This window comes from Marmota marmota, unplaced genomic scaffold (genome assembly GCF_001458135.2).
Source record: "Marmota marmota marmota unplaced genomic scaffold, marMar, whole genome shotgun sequence".
Lineage (NCBI taxonomy): Eukaryota > Metazoa > Chordata > Mammalia > Rodentia > Sciuridae > Marmota > Marmota marmota.
In genome coordinates, this window is record NW_026000082.1 from 9,570,720 (window position 1) to 9,594,547 (window position 23,828).

The 23,828-nt window shown below is 39.7% G+C and overlaps 1 protein-coding gene across 6 annotated transcripts in view; it reads left to right on the forward strand.

The window, feature by feature from the left end:
- Window positions 1–23,828, forward strand: part of Fyb2 (FYN binding protein 2) — a 102,148-nt gene that overhangs the window by 51,478 nt on the left and 26,842 nt on the right. For all 6 annotated transcript variants that reach the window (XR_007351982.1, XM_048815313.1, XM_015484942.2 and 3 more), the window contains 5 exons: window positions 1,560–1,660; window positions 10,194–10,228; window positions 12,601–12,632; window positions 15,022–15,121; window positions 18,246–18,390. Coding sequence is in view for 5 of the 6 variants with exons in the window: in XM_048815313.1 (XP_048671270.1) it covers window positions 1,560–1,660; window positions 10,194–10,228; window positions 12,601–12,632; window positions 15,022–15,121; window positions 18,246–18,390 (413 nt within the window). In the remaining variant the exon portion in view is untranslated. The remainder of the gene's footprint in view (window positions 1–1,559; window positions 1,661–10,193; window positions 10,229–12,600; window positions 12,633–15,021; window positions 15,122–18,245; window positions 18,391–23,828) is intronic.

A 23,828-nucleotide genomic window follows, 5' to 3' on the forward strand; every position in this document is an offset into this window, starting at 1 on the left:
ATATATATATATATATATATATATATATATATCCCCAGCCCCATCTACATTAATTTTTTATATCAAGAACTATAATTGGGCTGGGGATGTGGCTCAAGCAGTAGCATGCTCGCCTGGCATGCGCTGGGCGCTGGATTCGATCCTCAGCACCACATAAAAATAAAATAAAGATGTTGTGTCCACTGAAAACTAAAAAATAAATATTAAAAAATTCATTCTCTTTCTCTTTAAAAAAAAGAACTATAATTATGATTTCTATAACTTCTTCCACCTATTCCTAAATCTGCCTAATAGCTTTTATTACTCAATTTCTTTGAAAACTTAAAAAACACACTTATTCTAAATTCCTTTTCATATAACTCTATTGTTTGATCCCCCTACTAGCTGCATCTCCTGTGCATGCTGTGGTGGCCCATCACCTTGCATGGTTTTGTTTTGGGCTATAAGCCCCCCCTTTTTAAAATTTTGTTGTTTTTAGATATACATGACAGTAGGGTGTATTTTGACATATATATAGGGGGTGCAACCCATTATAGTTTTGATCCAATTCTTGTGGTTAAACATGATTTGGAGTTACATTGGTCTTGTATTCATATACAAGCATAGGAAAGTTATGTCTGATTCATTCTACTATCTTTTTTCTCTGCCTCTTCCCACTCCCTTCATTCCCCTTTGTCCAATCCAATGAACTTCTGTGCTTCCCCTCCTTACCCTCCCTTGATATAGCTTAGTATCCACATATAAGAGAGAACATTTGTCCTTTGTTTTTTGGGACTGACTTAAGAGGGTCCTGTTTTCTTTGCAGACATAGGTTCCAGAGGTTTTGGACACAACTTCACAGAATTATTTCAGGTTTGCCTTTAGGAGGAAGATTTGAAGTTCAAGTTCTAGTTTTGGCTTTGCATCTCTGGATTATACAGGTTGAATGAATTTAGATCCCACATTGATGCTGGGTTTTTGAGTTTATGATGTCTCATATTTGAGAAATCAAGCTCTTTCAATTCTCTTGCCATAGTCAGACAACAAAATGTCTTGCTCTTTCTCTGGGAGAGTGTGCAATTTCTTTCTAGAACTTATTTTACAGATAGAACATCATTGTGTGACTCTGGACTTCATGTTGATAGCTCAATGACAGCTCCCCCTTCAGATGAAGCCTGTGGCTCAGACTTGCCTGTGACTCAGACATCAAATCCCCAACTGCCCAATCATTAAGTCCTTTCTTTATCTGGTCTCAATTTCCCTTGGAGTCCCTTGACTACAGTATTCCTTAGCAACTTTTACTGTGGGTTTTCTCACTGTAACTGGCACCAGGGATTTTACATTATTGATTTCCACGTGAGCTATGTAATCTTTGTGCAGTACTTTGCACGGTTATATTTCATCTAGACTTCCTGTGCTTTTAAAGGAGAGATGTGTGTGCCTTCCATGTCTGCTTAGGTCACAGTATTGGCCAGACACACTTACATTACTTTCTAATGAGAAAAAAATACAAAGAGTTTTAAACTGTGCTTAAAGAAATGTTTTATTTTAAATAACCTTTTTTTGTCTGTGCTTCTCAGTGCTGAATTTGAAGAACCACATAATTATGAGGCAACAATTTCATATCGGAGACACTCTGGCAACTCCATTAACCTGTGCACTGCAATAGAAATTGCTGATTGTAAGTCTGCTAAGCCAATTAATATTGTAACCCTGTGTGGAATAAAAATGTGTCAAAAATGGTATTTTTCCCTCTGGCAAAGTGTAAGTTAAAAAAAACTCACAGCCATTCTGTTCTACCATCTCATTTCTTTTTATCTTTTGCCATGTCTGATCTCTTAAAAAAATATAAAGAAGTCCAGTTGGGCATCAGTGCTGTTTACAATTCCTATTACTGCCTTCTTCCCTCCACCTTTCCTCCTCCTCCTCCTCTCCTCTCCTCTCCTCTCCTTTCCAATTGACTTAGCTGCTTTGCTTTTTGTAGATACGTAGGAGAAAAAAAAATCAAGATATAGTGATTCATATTTTTTCCTTCTCCTATAGAAACCTCATCTTTCTTTTTGTGGTGTCTTTCTTGAAGTTCCCTCGTTACTCAGAACATGGAGATGGAGATAAGAGACCATGAGAATTAGGCAGTTGTGTTCAATCCAAATAGAAGAAGGGAATTTATTTAATGGATCTGACCACTGTTTCAGAGTTAAGTCTTCCCACCTCTGATATTGACAACAATATTCAAGCTTTTTGTGAAAAAAGGGAGACTCTCTTACCCTCTTAGAAGAAGCAGGGAATCTTAATATTTCTGCAAATTTAATGTCTGTTTCTGCCTAAAGAATCTCTTAGTTATCTGCAAAATCATAAATATTAGTGCCAGAATAAACACAAGTGATTGCCAAACCTGTACTATGGACTATAGTTCTGTATTAGGTCCTGTGTACATGTCTGTAATAGAATGGTTTTATCACTCACTGTTAGAGACAGGAAACTGAAGATCAGAGGTTGAGCTGGACAAGATCATATATGCTGTATCTTGTAGAGCAACAGTTGTAAGCAAGGTCAACCTCCCTCAAAATCCCACCTTCTTTCCACAGTTTTATGCTGCTTCTCTTTCACAGAAGTGTGGCTTCTCTGGAAGGAAGGTTAAAGAGAGATCATCTGGTCTCATTAATTTATTACACAGAACAATAAGCTTGAGACTTGGGAAAAGGAAGCCATTTTCTTGGGAAATTCATGTAGGAAGAATGAGGACCCTATTGACATTTTCCTTCCCTTGCCCAGGAAATAAGAGATTAGAGAAGTACTAGAAAACTCCTTCTCTCCTCAACTGGGCAGAGTTAGGATTTTCCCTGTGTTTTATAAAATGCTAGATAAAGGAGAGGAACTCCTGTACCCCGTTGCTCCCAGAAGGCAATGCTGCCTATATATCAGTGTATTGAGCATCCCATCTTGGAGCAGGGCTCTTCACTTTCTAGAGTTCCCTCAGATCTCCCAAGGATCTTGTCCAGTTACAGATTCTGATTCAGTAGCTCTGCAATGTGGCCTGAGATTTCCTGGTGATGATGATGATGCTGGTCTAGAGACCACACTTTGGATAGAAAGGCTTGGTGCCCCATTTGGGCTAAATTCCAATTGCATGCCCTTCTGCAAGGCCAAAAGGTATACAGAGACAAGGGGATGCTCCAATCAGAGCCTGTACCTTCTCTCTCTGGATCACATGAGACTCCCCTACCCTAGAATCCAGCCCTGTGCAATGACTCCCCCACTCCTGATTGGGTCTTCTCAGGAAAGACTGGGCTTCAGGGAAAGCTTTTGGGATGGGGAGAGGTGGATGGAGCTTGGATTCATGCAAGGGTCACTCATGGTACAGGGTGAAGCTAAGAACCGAGTATGGGAAATGGGGCCAGAGATCTGCATTTATTCTCTCCAGGCCACAAATCTTAACGGTGAGACGTCCAAGGGACATCATTTTAGATACCCAAAGCTGGAGTCACTGAGGCAGGCCCTTGTTCGTTCTTTCACTGAAAGATCCTGGGTTGTGCATCATGAACAGGGCTCTGCTGCCAAGGAGCCGAGTATTTATGGTTGAAAATAGAAAGGGCTCAGAAAACAAGCCCCTAATCGCATTGGGAGGTAACAGAGCAAGAGGAAGGAGGGGTTGGGGGAGGGATGGTGGCTAGGGCTTCCCCTTTCAGAAGGGCATCTTTGTGGGAGACAAGAATAAATCTGCTAGGCCTGAAGAATCTGAGGAACTATAGCCTGGGATCAAAAGTGTGTGGTGTGTCCCTTACCCTTCCTTTCTCTAAAGAGCCACCATATAACACCCTCCAGGAAAACGAGAGAAGATAGCTAAGTGGAGCTATTTCACCCCAAACTGTGCTTCTTCATCTGTTTTATTAGTTTCTTCCATCCTCTTTATGCCCCTGGATGACACATGAACCTTAATTTTTTTTTCATCTAGAAATTGGGTATACTATTTTTATTGTGGAGTTTTTGAGTGTTTGATAAAATAAGACATTGAAATCTAGTGAAACCCTGCTTCTAGGAAGATGGAGCCCATGTATTTTCCCCCTTCCTTCCTGCTAAGTATAGTTTTAAAAATGTGGTCATTATATATGTATAAAATATATGAAAAATAAACATAAGAAGACAAGAAGACTCTGAAAGGTAGAAGAAGATGGACATTGAGATCAGTGAAGGAGGATAAGGTGGTGAGTTTCTCAAGTTTTCTTCTTTCAAAAGCTGGAGAAAGGTAAAATTGTCTAGGTGTGGGAAGGTAAAATGTTTCCAGTCAGATTTGTTCCAAATAAGACTACAACAAGATATAATTAAACTGTTAAAATCAAAGACACAGGGGATTCTTAAAACAGCAAGAAAAAAAAGTAAATCACAAAAAAAGGAGCTCCAATATGTCTAGCAGTGGTTTTCTAAGCAAAAACCTTACAAGCCAGGAAGAGAATGGATTGAAATGAAAAATTGTGAGGGGAAAAAAAAACCAAAAACAAAAACAAAATTACCAACTAACAATACTTGACCCAGTACAGTGTCTTTCAGAAGAGATAGACTTTCCCAGGCAAATAAAAGCTGAGGAGATTCTCCACCACTAAACTTGTCTTACAAGGAATGCTAACGGGAGTTCTTCCAGCAGAAAGGACACCCATTAGTAACATGAAAACATATAAACTTAATGGTAAAAATTTACTGGTAAAATAAATGCACAACAAATTCAGAATTATCTAATACTGTAATGGTGGGGTGTGAATCACTTTTATCTTTAGTATGAAGGTTAAAAGGCAAAATGACTAAAAACAACAATAGCCATAACAATTTGATAGAGGTGTGGAATATAAAATATGTAACTTGTAATAACAAAAAAATCAAAATGTGAAAGAGTTAATAAAATTAAGGGACTTTTTTGGCAATCAGTTATAATGGAAACAATATGAAATTTATGAAAAAAAATAAAAACAGAACTATATGATGCAGTATTCCCACATCTAGATATTCCTCCAAAGGAAATAAAATCAGTATGAAGAAGAGAGATCTGCCTTCCACGTTCATTGCAGCGTTGTTCACGATAGCCAAGATATAGATCGACCTAAGTGTCCATCAAGAGATGAAGAGATAAAGTAAATATGTAATATATTCAGGATGAAATGCTATTCAGCCTTAGAAGGAAATTCTGTCATTTATGATAATGTGAATGAACCTGGAAGACATTATGTTAAGTAAAATAAGCCAGACCTGGAAAGATAAATACTGCATTATTCTTGCTTATATGTAGAATCTACAGTGAGTCTCATGGAAGCAGAGAGTATAATCAATGATATTCCCAGCAGCAGGCGTAGGAGGAGGTCAGGGAGACATTGGGTCAAAGGAAACAAAATTTTAGTTCGAGAAAATAAATTCTAGAGATCTACTTTACACTGTGGTGACCATAGTTAATAACAATACATTGAATACTTTAAAAATGGTAAGAGTAGATTTTAAGTGTTCTCACCTCAAAAAATATAGGAGATAATATGTTCATTAAGTAGTTTGATTAAGCCATTTCACAAAGCATTTGCATACCAAAATATAGTGCTGTGTATCCTAAATATATACATGTTTTACTTTTTAATTAAAAAATCATAAAGTAAATATCTCAAGCTGCAATCTAAGATCTTACCTAAAGTACATAGAAAAATAAGAGCGAAGTAAATCCAAAGCAGATAGCAGAAAAGAAACAACAAAGATAAAAGAAGTAAATGGAATTAAAATAAGAAAGATCAATGAAACCAAAACTTTGTTCTTAGAAAAGATCAATAAAATTGACAAACCACTAGCAAGACTGACAAAGAAACAAAGAAAAAAGATACAAATATCAAAAATGAAACAGGGATATCATCACAGATCCTGTAGACATCAAAAGAATAATAAAGGAATATTATAAAGAACTGCATACATATAAAATTTGACATTTTGAGGTAAAAATGGAGTAATTCCTTTAAAAGCTCAAACTATCACCTCACCCAACATAAATCATTTGAGTAGTCCTGTAACTCTTGAAAATTGATTGCATAATTTGAAAAATCTCCCCCTCCAATTATCCTAGTCCAAGTGACTTCACCAGAAAAATACTAACATTTAAAGAATTATATACCAATTCTATGTGATCTTTTCCAGAAAAATGGAAGAGAAAACATTTCTTGATTTATTTTATAAAGTGAGTATTATCCTGATACAGAAACTAGACAAAAGCCAATTAAATAAGAAAACTTCATATTCTTTATGAGTTTCATAAAAATCCTTAACAAAATATTAGCAAACAGAATTCAGAAGATTTTAGAAGGAATTGCATGCCATGACTAAAAGTGTCTTATTCCAGAAATGTAAACTGGTTCAATACTGAGAAGTCCATTCACAAAATCTACCATATTGACAGATGGAGAATAAAAATCATATAAAATCTATGCAAAAAATGGATAAAATTCTACCCCCATTCATGATACAAAAATTCTTGAAAAATTAAGAGGGGAATGTCCTCACCTTGATAAAGCACATTTACACACACACACACACACACACACACACACAAAAACCAACCTACAGCGAAGCATGATGCTTAACCACAAATACTGAAGGCTTTATCCCCAAATTGGGAGCAAGGCAAGAATAGCCTCTCTCACCACTCCTATTCAACACAGAGCTGAGAGTTGTAGCCAGTAAAATAAGGTAAAGCAAGGAAATAAAAGACATTCAGATCAAAAGTGAAGAAATAAAAACTGCCTTTCTTTGGAGTGACATGATTATCTAGGTAGAAATTCCTAAGGAATTTACAACCTCCTTTTCCTAAAAATCCCTCCTAGGGACTAATAATTGAGTTCAGCAAGGTTGTATGATACAGTTTTATTTTTATATCTTAGCAGTGAACACGTGGACACACTAAAATTGAAAAATACAATACCTTTTACAATGGTTCAGAAAAAAGACAGACTGAAATCTAACACAGCATGTATAAGACATAAATGCTGAAAACTGTAAAATTTGGATTAAATAAATCAAAGTGTAAGTGAATGAAAAGACATATCCTGCTTTTGGATTAGAAGACTCAATACAGTAAAATTGACAAGAGAAAATTTCAATTCTCCCCTCGAGATACACAGGTTTAACACAATTGCAATAAAAATCCCAGCAAGATGTTTTGTAGAAATAGGCAAGATTATTCTTAAATGCGTATGGGAAAGCAAAGGAACTGAAACACCTAAAAACAGTTTTGAAAAAGAAAGATTAGGAAACATCAGTCTACCCAGTTTCAAGACTTACAGCTACAGTAATCATGACTGTGGCATTGGCAGGGAGAAACATAGAAATCAATGGTAACTCAGAAATAGACCTATGCCAATATGACCACTTGATTGTTTTCTTTATGAAGATGCTAAAGCAATTCAACAGAGGAAAGACAGCCTTTGAACAAAATGTTGTAGCAACAGAATATCCATAGATTAAAACAAAAACAAAACAAACCTAAATCCTTGAGCTAATTTTTACACCTTATCCAAAAGTTAAATGAAAATGAATCTTTCTTCCTTGACTTGTCCACCTAGGAAGGTGAGGAATCTAAATGATATCTTTAAATAGCAGGAGAGGATGAGGTGTTTGGCTTTTACTATCACCACTGAGCCCAGCCCTGCACGGGGCCTTTGTGAGTCTTGCCCATCCTTACAGAACTCAGCCTCCGGTGTACAGGCTTCTTGTTATTCTGGAAGCTCTCAGAATTGTCCTCAGAGGTCACCTGGGCCAGTGCTTTCTAGACTGTGCTTCTGAGACCCCAGAGATTCCTTCAAATGATGAAGTTCTGATTATGTTCCTGAGTAATAGTTCATTTAAATAAACAAAGAAGAAAGTTAATAATAAACATTAGAAGAAAGTTAAGTCATTTCCAAATTGAGTGACCTGGGGCAAGTATTTTACTTCTCTGTGTGTTCCCCCATAAGTAAAGAAGGAGTATGAGCAGCAATTGTCATAAGAGTTGAGTGGAATAGTGCACTTAAATACTTAGCGTAGTGCCTGCTAGCTATATGCATACAAATGATAGCGGCTTTTTATTATTGTTTTTGTAATATTAGAAAGAGTCATCTCATCTACTGGTCTAACAGAGTGAAGGGACTTTTCCAAGGTCACACAGGGAGTTAGTACATGTAGAATTAGCTGTGGGCCTCCCAGACATGACCATGTTGTGACATTAGTAGATGGAGGGTGGCTAAGGACCCTCTTCTGACATTTGCCCTTCCTCTGCCAGTCAAGGCAAAGCTATTCCATGGAGAGAAAGTTCTATAACTCAGTATAGAGTGAGCCAGGACTGGGCTTGAGTCTTATCCCCTTGTTAAATCTCCTAGTTCTTTCCTGACCCCTTGGGATACAGCCTTTTTGTACCTTGGAGTAGGTTTGTATTGCATAGCGTACCATTGAAGAGTCCCTACTTTGTTAAAATATTTAACATCATGAATATGTTTTCAAGGGAATGTGTATTATCTCTGTTTACTAGACATAGCAATTAAGGTGTCTCTGAGCCTTGGTTTCATAGTTCCTAAAGCAGAATAAATAGTATTTTCTACCCCTCCAGGTGGCTAGGGAAAGCAAATGAAATCACAATTTTTTCATTAAAAAAAAACAGATAAACAAATTGAAGGAGATTATCATTTTTTTAATTTGTAGACCAAATCCATACTAGGAAAAGATATGGGGCAAACTGTATCGTAAGGAGACTTTTTTTTGGGGGGGGGGGGTACCTAGGAATTGAACCCAGGAACACTCTGAACACTGAGCCATATCCCAGCCTTATTTATTTAAGACAGGGCCTCACTAAGTGGCTGAGGCTGGCTTTGAACTTGCAGTCCTCCAGCCTCAGTCTCCCAAGCTCCTGAGATTACAGGTATGTACCACTGTACATGGCAAGGAGATTTTTTTTTTAATTTTTTTTTTAGTTGTAGATGGACACAATACCTTTATTTTATTTATTTATTTTTATGTGGCGCTGAGGATAGAACCTAGTGTTTCATATGTATGAGACAAGCACTCTGCCACCCCACCACAATCCCAACCCAGCAAGGAGATATTTTTTGAAAATATTAATAGTTTAAATTTTTAAATCGAGGAGTGACAGAATAGAATTTTTTTCATTTAAAAATCAGTGAAAATTAAAGTGTACCCAATATGAAGTACATATTACTAATTATCCTTGCAAAATTTTAGGTCAGTGTGACAAGAATCATGTGCTGACAATTCCTAAGGAAAACCTGGGATTCCATTAATTGCATTATGAATTATGTGTTTGCAAAAATGAAAGCTTAGAAATACAACATGTTGTTTGGTCAGCTTTAGGATTCTAGCAGCAAGAAAGAAATAAAACAGAAGTCCTGCTTGTCACAAACACATTCTTTAATAGCAGAGGAAGAACTTGCATAAATAACTTCTAAGCAAAACAAAACTAAAAATCCCCCAAATAAGCAATTTTGTGAAAAAACACGTCACTTTTTATAGAACCCCTGCTGTTCTACTAAGTAGGTAACATCTAATATCATCCCCTTTAATTTCTTCATGAACTTGGTACCAGTTTGCCCAGTTTCACAGATGGACAAGGTAAGGCTCAAAGAAATGAAGTAATTTGTCTGAAATCCCCCAGGTAGGAAGTGGCAGGACTGAATTTGAACCCAAATTCTTGTCATTACTTATATTTGTTAATACAATTATTAAGTGTCATTTAAATAAATCCAAAGAAGTATCAGAAAAATCAAAAGATATTTGAGCCTTAATGGGCAGGCTCCCCTTCAAGCAGTGTTTCAAAAATAGTCCACTTTGGGACATGATATGAGTTCATTTTGTCAAAGTGGCATTTAGGCGCTTTTTTCTTTCAAGTTTGCCTTCTAAAGTGCTACCTCTAAATTTCAGTGCTTTCTCTTAGGCATGGAGTATATATCTATTTAGTAAACCAAGAAACTTTAAATGGTTCTGTATGCTTTTATCAACTATAAATTCCATGTTAGAAATTCCCACAGAAATTAAAACCATGATCGGTGACCCTAGAATTTCCCAAACTGTGTAGACAGAGCCTCGTATAGATCGATGCTCTGAAGGTTGATATAACTGAACTTTGCCATCTTGCATCATTGCTTTAATCATGAGTACTGTAAGAAATGGCTGGGCAAACTGACCTGAGATAATTTTTTATGTTATTTCAGCAACTTATGAAGTTGAAATTGAAGAACTCCAAAAGGTACAGTTTCCTCTCTCCTTACCACTGTGACAATTAAGAGTAAACGAGTCTGCAAGGTTGATTCTAGAGCACTTTCTTTGGTGAAAGTGAAGGTCCTAGTTTTTGGTTTTACCCTTTGTCAGGCTTTTCCAGAATCCAGTGGCTAAGGGAAGAGTCCCTTGGCCAATCCATTTCTTTATCTTGTGTTTTTGAGAAATTGTCCAGATCCCAAGGCATACTTAGGGGCTCCTGTTGGGCATGGTAACAGGTGCCACCTTAGAGGTGATATAGCATTTGATGAAGGCCATGCAGAACCAGAGTTCCTGGCTTTGTGATCTTGAATCTCCATGGCCTCACCCATAAAATGGGGATGATAAAGCACCCACATCTGGAATCCTTGTGTGGATGAACATAAGGTAAGTATCGGTAAAGAGTTTGTTAGCAAGTCCTCTATAAAATGGAGTCATCCATCTCCCTGGAGACAGGAAGCATATGCCTTGTTACTGTATCTACAGTAGTAGATGCCCAATAAATAAATGGAACTATACTTATCTCCCTGAATGGGTGAGGGAACCAAGTCAAAGTGTGTAAGCACTCAGCACAGTGCCTGGCTCACAGTGGGTGCATACCTAGTGTCTTCATGGTGCCAGTTAATGTCCTATCTTGTCCTTACAGTATTCATTTAGTCTACATCCTTTATCTCTCTTTCTTGGTTGTCTTATACTTTCTGATGAGGATTATTTATTTGTGGGTACATTCTGTAGCTAGAAAAATACAAATGACTATCATTCTTATGAGCAAGAGTAGAAGCAATCTATAAAAGTGCTTCACCTAGGCCACACAGTAGTGTATGCCTGTACTCATGGTGACCTGGGAGGCTGAGGCAAGAGGATCGCAAGTTTAAGGCCAGCTTAGGCAATTTAGTGAGGCCCTGTTTCAAAAAAAAAAAAAAATAGGGATGTAGGTCAGTGATTGAGCACCCCTAGGTTCGACACCCAGTACTGGGAAAATAAATAAATAAAAGCTTCAGCTACCTGGTAACATCAACATATGATAAAACACCCTGCATAAGAGAGCCCTGCATATGACCAAGTCTCATAGCTTTCAAGTTAAAAGGCATGAAAGTATTTTTAGTTTTTAACCCTCAGATATGGTTTACATTCATCTCTATGTTTAAGCTTGGTGAGTGGCATCTGATATCATTGTTTTTGTTTATTGTTGGCTCTGGGAACAGAACCCAGAGCCTCATACATGGTAGGCAAGTTCTCAACCACCGAGCCACATCCCCAGCACCTGGTTTCATCCATTCTTAGTGCCTTGGAGTAGCCTTGACTGTAGGGTCAGTGGACACAACTCAGTCTCTTTCGAGAAGCTCCGGGCCCTTGGAGAAGAGCTTGTTGCCTTCACACTAAACCACTGCAACTCTGCTGTCTGTAATTGTTTTCTTTCTGACAATTACCCTTTCCATCTGCTGTCAACACCTCTGTGTCTTTCATCTGTCCAAGACCCTGTACCAAGGCCCTGCTGTGAGCCAAGCACTTTTGCATATGTGGTAGCACTATGAGCTAGGATCACTGCTTCCATGCTACAGATGGGACCCTGAAGGCTTGAGGAGTTAAGGAACCTGTAAACAATGTAGCAAAGGTGGAAAACAACCTCCATCTAACTGGTCCTCCTGCCAGTGCTAGAATTATATATAAAATCAGAACCAGCAGGCCCTGCATGAATGCCTACAGGGCTCTCCTCAGAGGAGCACACGTGAGCTAGTACACCTGGATTTCGTGGTGGCATTTCAGATGCTTATTTTCCGTTTTCTTCAGGGTTCTTGAAGAGATTCCAAGTAATTTATGGTATCAGTTATGTGACCACTGAATAAATGAAGGTCTATATTGTTATTAGTGGGACATAATTTTAATGGAGCCAAATCTAGATGAGAGAGCTGAGTTTGGGCCAGAGGGTATGGTCAGTCAGGAAGCAATCCCAGCATTCCTGGCACACCTGCCTGTACCCATGGTGCCCACGGAAACCCTGCTTAAATACCACAAATGCATATTTCCTCACATAATTCAGAAGTTCTTTATTTTACAACTGCATCCCTAAAAAGGTTTACAGAGAACACTTTAATTTTCCATCAAATCCTGCATCCCCAGGCATGCTCTGAAAGCTTAGAATGCTTATTTTCTTTTCTGATTGATCATCAGCCCCGCAGGCAGTACTTCATGAAACTCTCCGTGATACACTTTGTGGTGATTGACTTCCTTGGCTCTGTACTGAGCTCGTGCCCCTGCCCCCTACCCTTTGGTCCAGCCTCCTAATGATCTTTAGCTGTACAATAGAACCTAATTTGGGTGGATTTATGAAAAAAAGTGACTTATTTTCCTCTGTACTTTCAGCCTTGGAAGAGTTTTCTCCATCAAGAACTTAGGTGAGTTTTTATCTTCAAAAGGAAAACATTGATTGGCCTAGCCACTGACCCTCTCATGACTAAGCTAGTTTTCCTCTCTGGGCCAGCTGGGTCCTGGGCCTGACCTGCCTCGGTTTCCTCTTGAAGGTATCTGGTTACAATAGGGGCTTGGTTATCCTATCTCTCTCATTCCAGCCCATGCTGCACACACTCAGCAAACTAGTTGATAGGGCAAAAAGGAAGAATTGAAGTCAGGTTGTCATACAGCACAGAAGGCCAGGATGTTAGGGCAGCAGAAACTGTGACTGCTTGGGAGAATCAGGGAAAGATTCTCAGATAAGACATTGTAGACAAATCAAGAGGGTCTTTTTTTTTTCTTTTCTTTTTTTTAATGGTGTCTTATAGTTGTATATATTGATGGGATTTGTTGTTATATATTTCTACATGCACACAATATCAAAACACAATTTGGCCAATATGACTCCCCAGCACTCCCCCACCCTCCCTATCTCCTACCCCTCCTCTACTGAATTCCCTTGGATTTTTAGGAGATTTATGCACTTTCTTTTCCTTTTCCTCTCTAGCTTCTGCATAGGAGAGAAAACACAGGGCCCTTGATGTTCTGAGTTTGACTTATTTTGCTTATCATGATGGTTTCTAGTTCTGTCCATTTTCCTGCAAATGCCATGAATTCATTTTTCTTTATGGCTGGGAAAAAAACTCCATTGTGTATATATACCACATATTCTTTATCCATTCATCCATTGATGGACACCTAGGCTTGTTCCATAGTTTGGCTAATGTGAATTGTGCTGCTGTAAACATGGGTATGCATGTATCACTGTAGGAAGACGCCTTTAATTAAGAAGGATCTTGTATTTGTCAGCAGCATAAGATGAATACAGCATGTCTGAAAAAAGGAGAGTTGCTCAAAAGGGGTGGTGGGTCTTGCTGCAGTCTGGCTGGGCACAAAATCACCGAGCCACCACAAAGCCTTGTAGATTCAAACAGCAATTCCTTATTCCCAAACTCTCACCGACCTCTACCCACACTTCCCGTGAACACCCTGCCTCCACTCGGCTCCGCGCACCAATTCTCTCAGAACCCCACGAGAACTCAACGGGAACTCCAAAGGAGCAGGCGCCTGAGGCAGCAGGATACGCCCTAATCCCTGAGCAGGGTCACCTTTCAACCCAAAATGCCATGCGTCATTCCTACTTGGCTATGGCTCTCAGCATCTTCCCCCTTCTGTTTAATTAAACAACAAGCATGTGGCTTAGGGACAGTGCCTGTTAGGTTATCCAATTCAACATATGGTCCTTACCCGTCATCCGATGAGCTGACCTCTAGGCGTCAGCCTCCTGTCTTAGGTTGGTACCACTGCAATTGGATCATACCCGTCACTGACTACCGGTCCAGCATAACAGCCATACTTGCGGATAGGCCTATGCACCAGTGGGGGGGTGAGGTTCTTTGCCTCACCTCTGTTGGCCCCCAAATTTTAGACCATCACTAGCAGAAGGGAGGAGGATACCTGGACTGTGATTTAAGCTAGCTGCCTGCAGAACTTACCTGGACTGTGATTTACCTGGACTATGAGTTAATCTATTGAGACACTGCTTTATCTGGATTGAGACAACAAACTGTATCTTTGCTAACGGTGTCATTGCTGGTATAATTTTTCCAAGGGCTTCTTGCATGGAGCCATCAATTGGCTTGGTATTGTGGCATTTTGCATCTTCCCCTTCTGCTTGTAGCAGATTATTTATGGTGTTTGTGTAAAAACCACTATGGTCGTTATTTAAATTAAACAAAAGGGGGAAATGTTAGGGTCTGTAAACAAGTCAAGATGGCGCCTGGCATTTTGCAGAGGGAGTGGTTTGTGTAGTAACGCCAGCGAGCCATTAAGTGTGGAGATTCCTTATTGGTTGACTGCTGTATCTAGTTTATGTTAATTAAGATAAGCTGTGTGGAATGTATATATACCCCTCCTGTCCTACAATAAATGGCTCCCACTCCTGCTGTATCAATGTACACAAGTTGCTCGTCACCCCCCGGTTATTTTGCTGCAGCCGGACTGCGGCAGGGTCTGGATAATTATGAATCTAGACTTGAGCAAAACTGGGGGGAAGAAGCAAAGAGAGATGGGATTGGAAAGAAATTTAGGAGCCAGGCCTGGGTTTTATCCTATAACCCATGAGGAGTTTAGTGATTTTAAGCAGGAATTGACATTCCAGCATTGATTGGAGCAGGCAGGAACTCAGGGAAGCTGTCTCTATGGTTGATCTGATCCTGTCCCTCCTTATTAAAAAGTAAAATAAGTCTTTCAGTTTTCTCCTTTAATTTAGGATTGAGCTGCCATCTGACACTCTAATCTCCACTTTTTCCTTCGTGTCTGTTTGTACTTCAGCCCTAAATATGAAAATCCAGATAGAAGAATGAAGGAAAAAGGGCCGTGTGATCTGGAGCCTCAAACAGAAAAGGATCCACATACAAACAGTCCTTCCAAGGTATCTGTGTCGAGGGTTCCTGGTCAAATGGCATAATTCAGACGTGCAGAAGGATCTGCTCAGGGTGGGACATTTTAGAGACTAAGACAAGAATCAGAAGGTGCAGTGGGTGCTGGACTTCTTTGCCAAGGAAGAAATGTGTGAAAACATTGAGCTTCGCCCTCAGCTTTCCACTTATGATTCAGGAGGGAGGCCTCCGCAGGGCTGCAATGAGAGTGGGACCAGCAAGGCACCCAGGGCACAAAAGGTACAGGCACTCACTCTTGGGAACCATCTCTTAGTCCATTTTCTGAACCTATAGACAAAATGCCTGAGACCAAGGAATTTATAAAGTGTAGAGGTTTATTTGGCTCATGGTTCTGAAGCCAGAAGTACAAGAGTAAGACACTGGCATCTGGGGAGGGCCTCATACTGAAGCCTCACATGGCAGAGGACATCATGTGGGAGACAGAACAAGCAAGTGCTTTGGTGATAAAGCCACTCCTTTTAGCCCATGGAGGGACCCAGTTCCTTCTCAAAGCCCCCACCTCCTAATATGGCTAACACAGGGAGGTGGGGATTAAGTTTCCAGTACATGAAATTCGGGAGACACATTCAAATGCTGCTTTTATAACATCCTAGAACAAGGACTTCCTTAAATTCTGTGCCCCATGTCCCTGCTTAGAAGAGTGTTTTCATTTCTGAGTTCAGTCATCTCATCGGAAAAGGCAGGTTTGGAATCCCTCCCAAGCTCCCATCTCCACTCCCATCCCAATTCTACCTTGTTTGTGATGGGGGGAAAAAAGGTGCCTGCAAGCACTTGGTAAGACAGAAGATAGCATAAAAATGAAATGTTTCTTTTATTAATATCAGACCTGTAGCTGTTTGGTTGACCACTCCCCCTTCATAGCAGCTGGTGTGGAGGGAGGCTTAAGCAACAGATGCCACCAGGGTGACTCCAGGGCTCAAAACATTCCAGATGTCTGAGATGGGCCTGTCTTTTAAAATCAGGGTACCCCAGCACCATCTGCAGGGCTAGGTTAATCAAACAGCATGTTGGCATTGTGAGCCCAAACTGGTATGTAGGTGCAGAAGGTATGTTGGGTGTTTAGAGAATATCACTGAGAAGCATAATCCATAGAAGAGAGGCTGAGACAGGAAGGTCACAAGTTCAAGGTCAGCCTCAGCAACTTAGTGAGATCCTCAGCAACTTAGCCAGCCACTGTCTCAAAATAAAAAATGAGAAGGAATGGGGACATACCTAAGAGCTAAAGTGCCCCTGGGTTCAATCCCCTGTACCAAAATAATAATAATTCAAAGGATGGAATACGTCACTGATTAGAAAAATACAGGGTCTGGAGTCGGGAACAGCATTGGGTGTCCAGGCCAGAGGGAAGGGTCAAGGCCATAAGTAAGTGTTGAGGCTGGAGATCAGGGAAGGGTTGATCAGGAGCATATGAGAAAATCAATATGAAATCCAAGGATATTGACTATGAAAAAGCAGTAGTGTGCCCTTTTTCAGTGCTAGCTATGTGAAAGGATCCAGGTGTAGGGTCAGGGTACCACGAAGGAATCACTTCCCGATTTTTTGGTGGGGGTGGGGTAGTGGTTTACATTTTTAAATTGTTAAAAGTTACTGTTTTGTTAGAGGTGTGTTAGATGAACGAAGTGGGCAATTTAGCTGGATAGTGTCCTTTGGGGGTCAAATATAAATGATTAGGCAGTAGATACATAATCCATCATGATTCAAATTGCCTCCTGGGAACATTCCCACAGACAGCCCTAAGAGAATTGGTGTGCTGCTCTTCAAGGGACTGTGTTGGAGGACCATGGTCACTGTGTCTGTGTAAAAGACTGACTTCATTACTTTCCTATTAAAATGACAGGAAGTTAAGAGAATCCCCCTCCTTTTGTTCTTCTCATAATTTGCTCATGATCCCAACAAAGGTCAGGATAATTCATGCTTTCTATCAATTATTTGGCTTTTTCTCAGAACTTTCAAATGTGTTCTCATAGTCAATGCCCACATCCACTTTCTTGTCATGGGAAGGATGCTGATCCCTCTCCCTCTTCATCTGACAACAGAAAACAATGAGGTGGCCAAAAGTGTTCTCTCCCTGGTGTATTTTCCAGCCAGTCTATCCAGATCTTTCTGAAATATGAATCTGATCAGGTTTCTTCCCATAGCTAAGAAATAAATCCCAAATTTTTGTCTTGCCTGTAGGACCCTCAGCTCTCCCAGGTGTGGCTTCCTAACTCAGCCTCATTCTCTTTTTCTACCTCCTCATCTCTCTTCTCCTGTCTCCTCCCCTTTCCTTCAGCCCCTCCCCTCCACAGCTTCTGTACTATCTTTTAAAGACACTAGCACTTGTCCACATACTGCACACCTTCGCTCATGCTGATTATCTGCCAGGTATCCCTTTACCTCCTCCACAATCTCCTACCTACATTTTAAAAATAGTTTAATAAAATCCTGCTTTATGACATCTTCCCGGCCCCTCCCTGTGCTGTTTCCATGGCCGAGAGCAGTTCTGACAACGCTGCTCACATCACACCCTAATTGGCTGTGTTATCTCCGTACTCAGCAGGCAGGCCCCTCTGTGCCCTGCATCTCTCTGCTTCCAGAGCTTCACGGATTGTCTCACCTTTAGGAAGTGTCTGACCAACTCTGGAGAAAGGAAGGGCAGAGAGGTTAAGAAAGAAGAATGGTGGCTAGAAAGACAAAATGTCAAGGAAGATATTCCAGCCTCCCTCTGTGGTCCAGAGCACAGGTCCTGGGGTCAACCCTGCCACAGTTGATTACTAACTGGGGGCCCAGAGACCTGTTACTTAACCTCTCTAGACTCTTTATCAAGGGGACTGATAATATTTCTCTCATGAGATGTCAAGATGGTTATATGAGATGGAATATACAAAGAACCTACAGTGTGGTTGGTGCCGGGCTCCCAGGAGTCTGCCTCTGTGCCAGGCATTTACTGGCCATTCAGAGACAAATAAGGACACTGTGTGCTCTTACCTAGCACTAAGTAATGAATAGTAAATAATAGTTATCTACAAGGAATGACTGAATAAAAAACAGCCTTCAGAAGCAGACAACTGATTGGAAATTTAGAGCCCTGCAACATGTCCTGTTCCATATTTGCAGGTAGATATCTGTAAAGGGACACCTGCAAAAATCCAGATGACCAGAGTCCATGAAGGCCGAAGGAGCATGCCAAATGGGAAACAGGAAACCCTGACTGACATCCTCCAGACAAAGGTCTGCCCGGAGGACATGAAGCTAGCGAGTGGTGAGTGAGTTCACATTCCTGGAGTTCAATTGTTTCATTTATAAAATGGATCATCATGTGAACCTTACAGGGGTTTTATGAGGACCAGATCTAACATGTCATATGATAGGTACTCAGCAAATGTTTATTCTTTTCTTCTTTACCTGATGTCTTAGTAACTGACTCATGGAGCCTACACATTGATGACACACTGATATGTAATAATACAGTGTCACTTGGTGATTATTTAGGTTCCATTTTACCTTCATGTTAGTCAAGACTTTTGATTGCAAATACGATTAAAGCATACTCTGTTTAATCAAAAAATTAAAGGTGGTTCACTTAGTAGAAAATCTCTGCATGGCTGGACCAGGGACACAAGCAATACCACGAGGACTCAGTATCACCTTTCTCCTCTGGTTTTGCTCCCATCTGTGGTGACTCTGTTTTCCAGCAGATGGCTTCCAGCTTACAACCTATGTTCTCTTAAACCCAAGAGGAAAACTAGAAAGTTTTATCTTCCCAACAATTGTAAGCTCCAGGATATGAGTCGAAACCCACAATTAGTCCCTGAACCAATCATTAAGTGTATGATGCTCTGATTGGCCCAACCCAGGTCATACCCCTTGGAGCTTGGGATTTTGGTTCTACCAAAATGACAAACCCTCAGATTGGAGGATTCCCCAGGGAAACAAGACAGCTACTTGGTGGTTGGGTGGGGAGTAGAATCTAGGTAGACAGATGTGTCCTCCAGCCCAATAGGCCATGGCTAGTCACTGACTTCCAGTGCTACAGCCACAATGGGAAGAGTGATTTTTCAGTGACCATGGGTGGCTCAAGTCTGCTGCCAGCCTCCCTGGCCTGCTGTACCACGCACCTGTTCCCTGCATACTCTCTGCTCTGGCCGCAGGTTGCTAAACATATCGCATGTGTGAGGTAGTCCTCTATATGGAATGCCTTATGCCCTTTCTCCACATGCTGGTGTGTATTCATCCTTCAAGCTCTGTCCCCAAAGCCACTTCTGAGGCCTGCTTTACCTTCAGCCTTCTGGTTCTCCAAGGACCGTCAATTCCTCACTCCTGTTTCCATGACACTTCAACAGCAGCAGAATGACCACATTTCCACATTAGGACTTGGGAGTTGAGCATTTCTGAGGCCCAGGACCACTATCTTAATCCTGTAACCTTGAAAAATTTACTTATTTTCTTGTCCAAATGGGGATAATACTTATTTCCTAGGGCTGTTTGTTAACTGATACAAAATGTATGCTTCAGATATTAAATAACTATTAGTTGTCTTCATTTATTTTATATGTTGAAAAACTGTAGCATGTCTTACAATTCTTGGTTTATGTGTTGCCTCCCAGGATACCCTGTGAGTACCTTGAGATTAGAGTCAGTGTGTTGATTTTTTCCACATCTGTGACCCTGGGAGTGTCTGACATAAGAGAGCTACTATACGAAACTTTGTTGAGCAAAGGAATGAAGAATAAGTCAAACTTTGGTTTCTGAGACTATGGTGGATTAGACAATCTAATTATTCTCACAACTGAAGCAAGTAAAGTGAAGAATAAATTTTAAAAATATTCATAAAAGTGTCAAAGAACAGATATGAAAAGAAAACACCAGCCAAAGCTAGTGTTTCCACTGAGGGTTCTTTCAGAGCTTGAAATTCCTTGAGCTCCTCTTTACTGTGAGGTGTGCAGAGGATGGGAGGTATATCCTAGGACCTGCCCAGGTGAGTTTCATAACAAGAGACTCCTGTATAAAGTTGGGACTGCGTTCACTTCCCATTAGTATAGCAAATATCTGAGATAATCAAATTATAAGAAGGAGGGGTTTATTTTGGCTTGTGGCAGCTGAGAAGCAAAGAGGAAGGAGGACAAGGGGATGGGGTCCTAATATCCCCTTCAAGGGCAGTGCTCCAATGACCAGAAGTCCTCCCACTAGTTCTGACCTTATAAAGGTCCCACTGTTTCTGCATGAGTCCCCCTTTCATCACTGTGATCTAAATACCTGACAAGAACAACTTTAAGGAGGAAAGATTTATTTTGGCTCATGGATTCAGAGGATTAAGTCCTTGGTCCACAGGATCCAAGGCAGAAACATCATGGTGGAAGGGCATGGGAGAGGGAAGCTACGAGATCATGGCACCCAGGAAGCAGAGAGAGACAGGAAGGGGCCAGTAGCAGAGATAGTCTCCAAGGCCATGTCTCCAGAAACCTATCATTTTCACCACTTCCCAACAAGACCATTCAAATTATTCATCCATCAAATGGATTAATCCACTGATGAGGCCAGAGCCCTTATGATCTAATCCTTTCACTTCTGAACATTGTTACATTGTTAACACATGAGTCTTGGAGGGACATTACACATGCAGATAATAACAACCTCCCAGTAGCACCAGGGGCTGGGACCAAGCCTATTACACAGGTCTTACAGGACACTTATCCAACTACAGCCGAACTCAAAGTTACATCCAGGCTTTAAGGATGAAGAAAACCCCACTAAAATAGAGGAAGTCAAACCATTTTGACCTTGGTACCAGGTAAAGGAAAAATTTTAAAAATCTGTTACCACAAGCTGATGCTCATGCACTTCTGCAGTTTAAAATCACACTATTTTTATAATATCCCCCCAAACCAATTTAATTTAAATTAAATTCTGCTTGGTAAACCTCCCAGACAACTGGTAGAAACAAACATAAATTGTCCATGATAAAATCTACTTTATCTCAGGTTTCAAATAATTCATATAATTCTTTTAAAAATTAATAGTTCATAGTCAAAGATAGCTTAATACCCAAGGAAACAACAAACAATGAGCAAAAACTAGCACAAAAACAGACAGTAGAACTAACCTGCAAGAAATTGAAATATAAAAATCATCAGATCAAATATATCATATAAGAATATAAATAGGGAATAAGCATTTGAAAAATTAATAAATTGATATAAAATGCAGTGAATAATATACATATGATTTTAGACAACTAGCAGCCAGTGAACTAAAAAAAAATCAACACAGGGAAATTCCACAGAAGAAAATGATTTAGAAAGAATGAAAGAGAAGATAAGAATCATGGAAAATAGAATGAGAAGTCTTAAAATGACATCAAATCAGAGTTCCATGAAAGAACACTAAAAATAGGAAAGAAAATCATAGGTAAAAGGGATAATTAATTTTCCAACATTATTCAGAAATACAAATTTGCAGATCCAGGAATCCTAAAGTTCTCAAAAATGATAAATAAAACAAATTGACACCTACCTAGCCATATCTTAGAGAAAGTGAAGAACACTGAAGAATAAAGTAACTCGAGTGAGAGATGATGATAGCCCAGAGGAGGGCACCACAACAGCATTGCTGAGATGGGTCTGGATTCAGGATATAATTTAAAAGTACAGGTGACAGGTGGCTTTTGTTTGGAGGTAAGATATGGGAGAGAAAAGAATCAAGGTTGTCCAAGACAACATCACTCTAACAGAGAAAAATTAAAGCATTCCTTCTAAAAACTGGGACAAGACAGGGATGCCCTCTTTCACCATTTCTATTCAACAGAGTCCTTGAAACTCTAGCCAAAGCAACTGGGCAGATGAAAGAAATTAAAGGGATATGAATAGGAAAAGAAGAGCTCAAACTATCCCTATTTGCTGACAACAGGATCCTATATTTAGAATACCCCCCAAAATACTCCACCAGAAAGTGTATAGAACTCAGAAATGAATTCAGCAAAATATCAGGATATAAAATTAGCACCCATAAATCAATTGTGTTCCTATATATCAATGATGAATCAGCTGAAAGAGAAATTAGGCAAACTACATTATTCACAATAGCTTCAAAAAGACAAAATACTTGGGAACCAATCTAACAAAAGATGTGAAACCTCTACAATAAAGACTATAGAACACTAAAAAAAGAAAGAAATTGAAGAAGACCTCAGAAGATGGAAAGATCTCCCATGTTCTTGGATAGACAAAATTAATATTGTCAAAAAGGCCAAACAACTAAATTGCTATACAGATTGAATGTTATTCCTATTAAAACCTCAATGGCATGTGTTCATAGAATTAGAAAAAGCAGTCGTGAAATTCATTTGGAAAAATAAAAGGCCCAGAATAGCCAAAGCAGTCCTTAATGAGAATAGAGAAGCAGGAGGCATCACAATACCAGACCTTAAAATATACTACAGAGCTATAGTAACAAAAACAGCATGGTATTGGCATCAAAACAGACACAAAGACCAATGAAATATAATAGGACACAGAGATAAACCCACATAAATACAGCTATCTCATACTAGACAAAGGTGCCATAAACATTCATTGGAGAAAAGATATCTTCTTCAACAAATGTACTGGTAAAACTGAAAACCCATATGTAGCAGGATTAAATTTAACTCCTATCTCTCATCCTGCACAAAGTTCAACTCAAGGTGAATCAAGGACCTAGGCATTAGACCAGAGACCCTGTGCCTACTAAAAGAAAATGCAGGCCCAATTCTCCACCATGTTGGCTTAGGAACCGAATTACTCAACGAGACTCCTAAAGTACAAAAAATAAAATCAAAAAAGTCAATAAATGTGATGGTATCGACCAAGAAACTTCTTCACTGCAAAGAAAACAATCAATAATGTGAAGAGAGAGCCTAGAGATTGGGAGAAATATTTGCCACCTGCACCTCAAATAGAGCATTTATCTCCAGGATATTCAAAAAAACTTAACACCAAAAAACAAAACAAACAAACAAAAAAAACCCCAATCAATCAATGGGCAAAGGAACTGAACAGTACTTCACAGAAGAAAAAATACAAATGATCAACAAGTATATGAAAAAAAATGTTCAACATCTCTGGCAACTGGAGAAATGCAAACTAAAACTACTCTAAGATTCCATCTCACTCCGTCAGAATGGCAATTATTAAGAATACAAATGCTATGGAACCAACCCAGATGCCCTTCAACAGATATATACACACAATGGAATATCACTCGAGACATAAAGACTTTATGACTTTTGCCTATAAATGGATGGATCTGGATGGAGACCATCATGCTCAATGAAATAAGTCAATCCCAAAAAATGAAAGGCCAAAAGTTCTCTCTAATGTGTGTGTGCTAACACACAGCGAGAGAATGGGGAAGAAAAGAAGTGCGGTGGATTAGACAAAGGGGAATGAAGGGAATGGAGGGGGAATGGGAATAGGAAATACAGTAGAATGAATTGGACATAACTTTCCTATGTTCATAGGAATACACCACAGTGAACACCATGTACAACCACAAGAATGGGATCCTAATTAGAGTAAGTGATACTTCATGTATGTATAACATGTCAAAGTACACTCTACTGTTATGTACATCCAAAAAAAAAAAACTTAAAAAAATAGAATCAAGGTTGTCTCTAAGGTTTGGGTTCTAAGCAACAGAAGGGATGAAACTGATGTTTTGTAT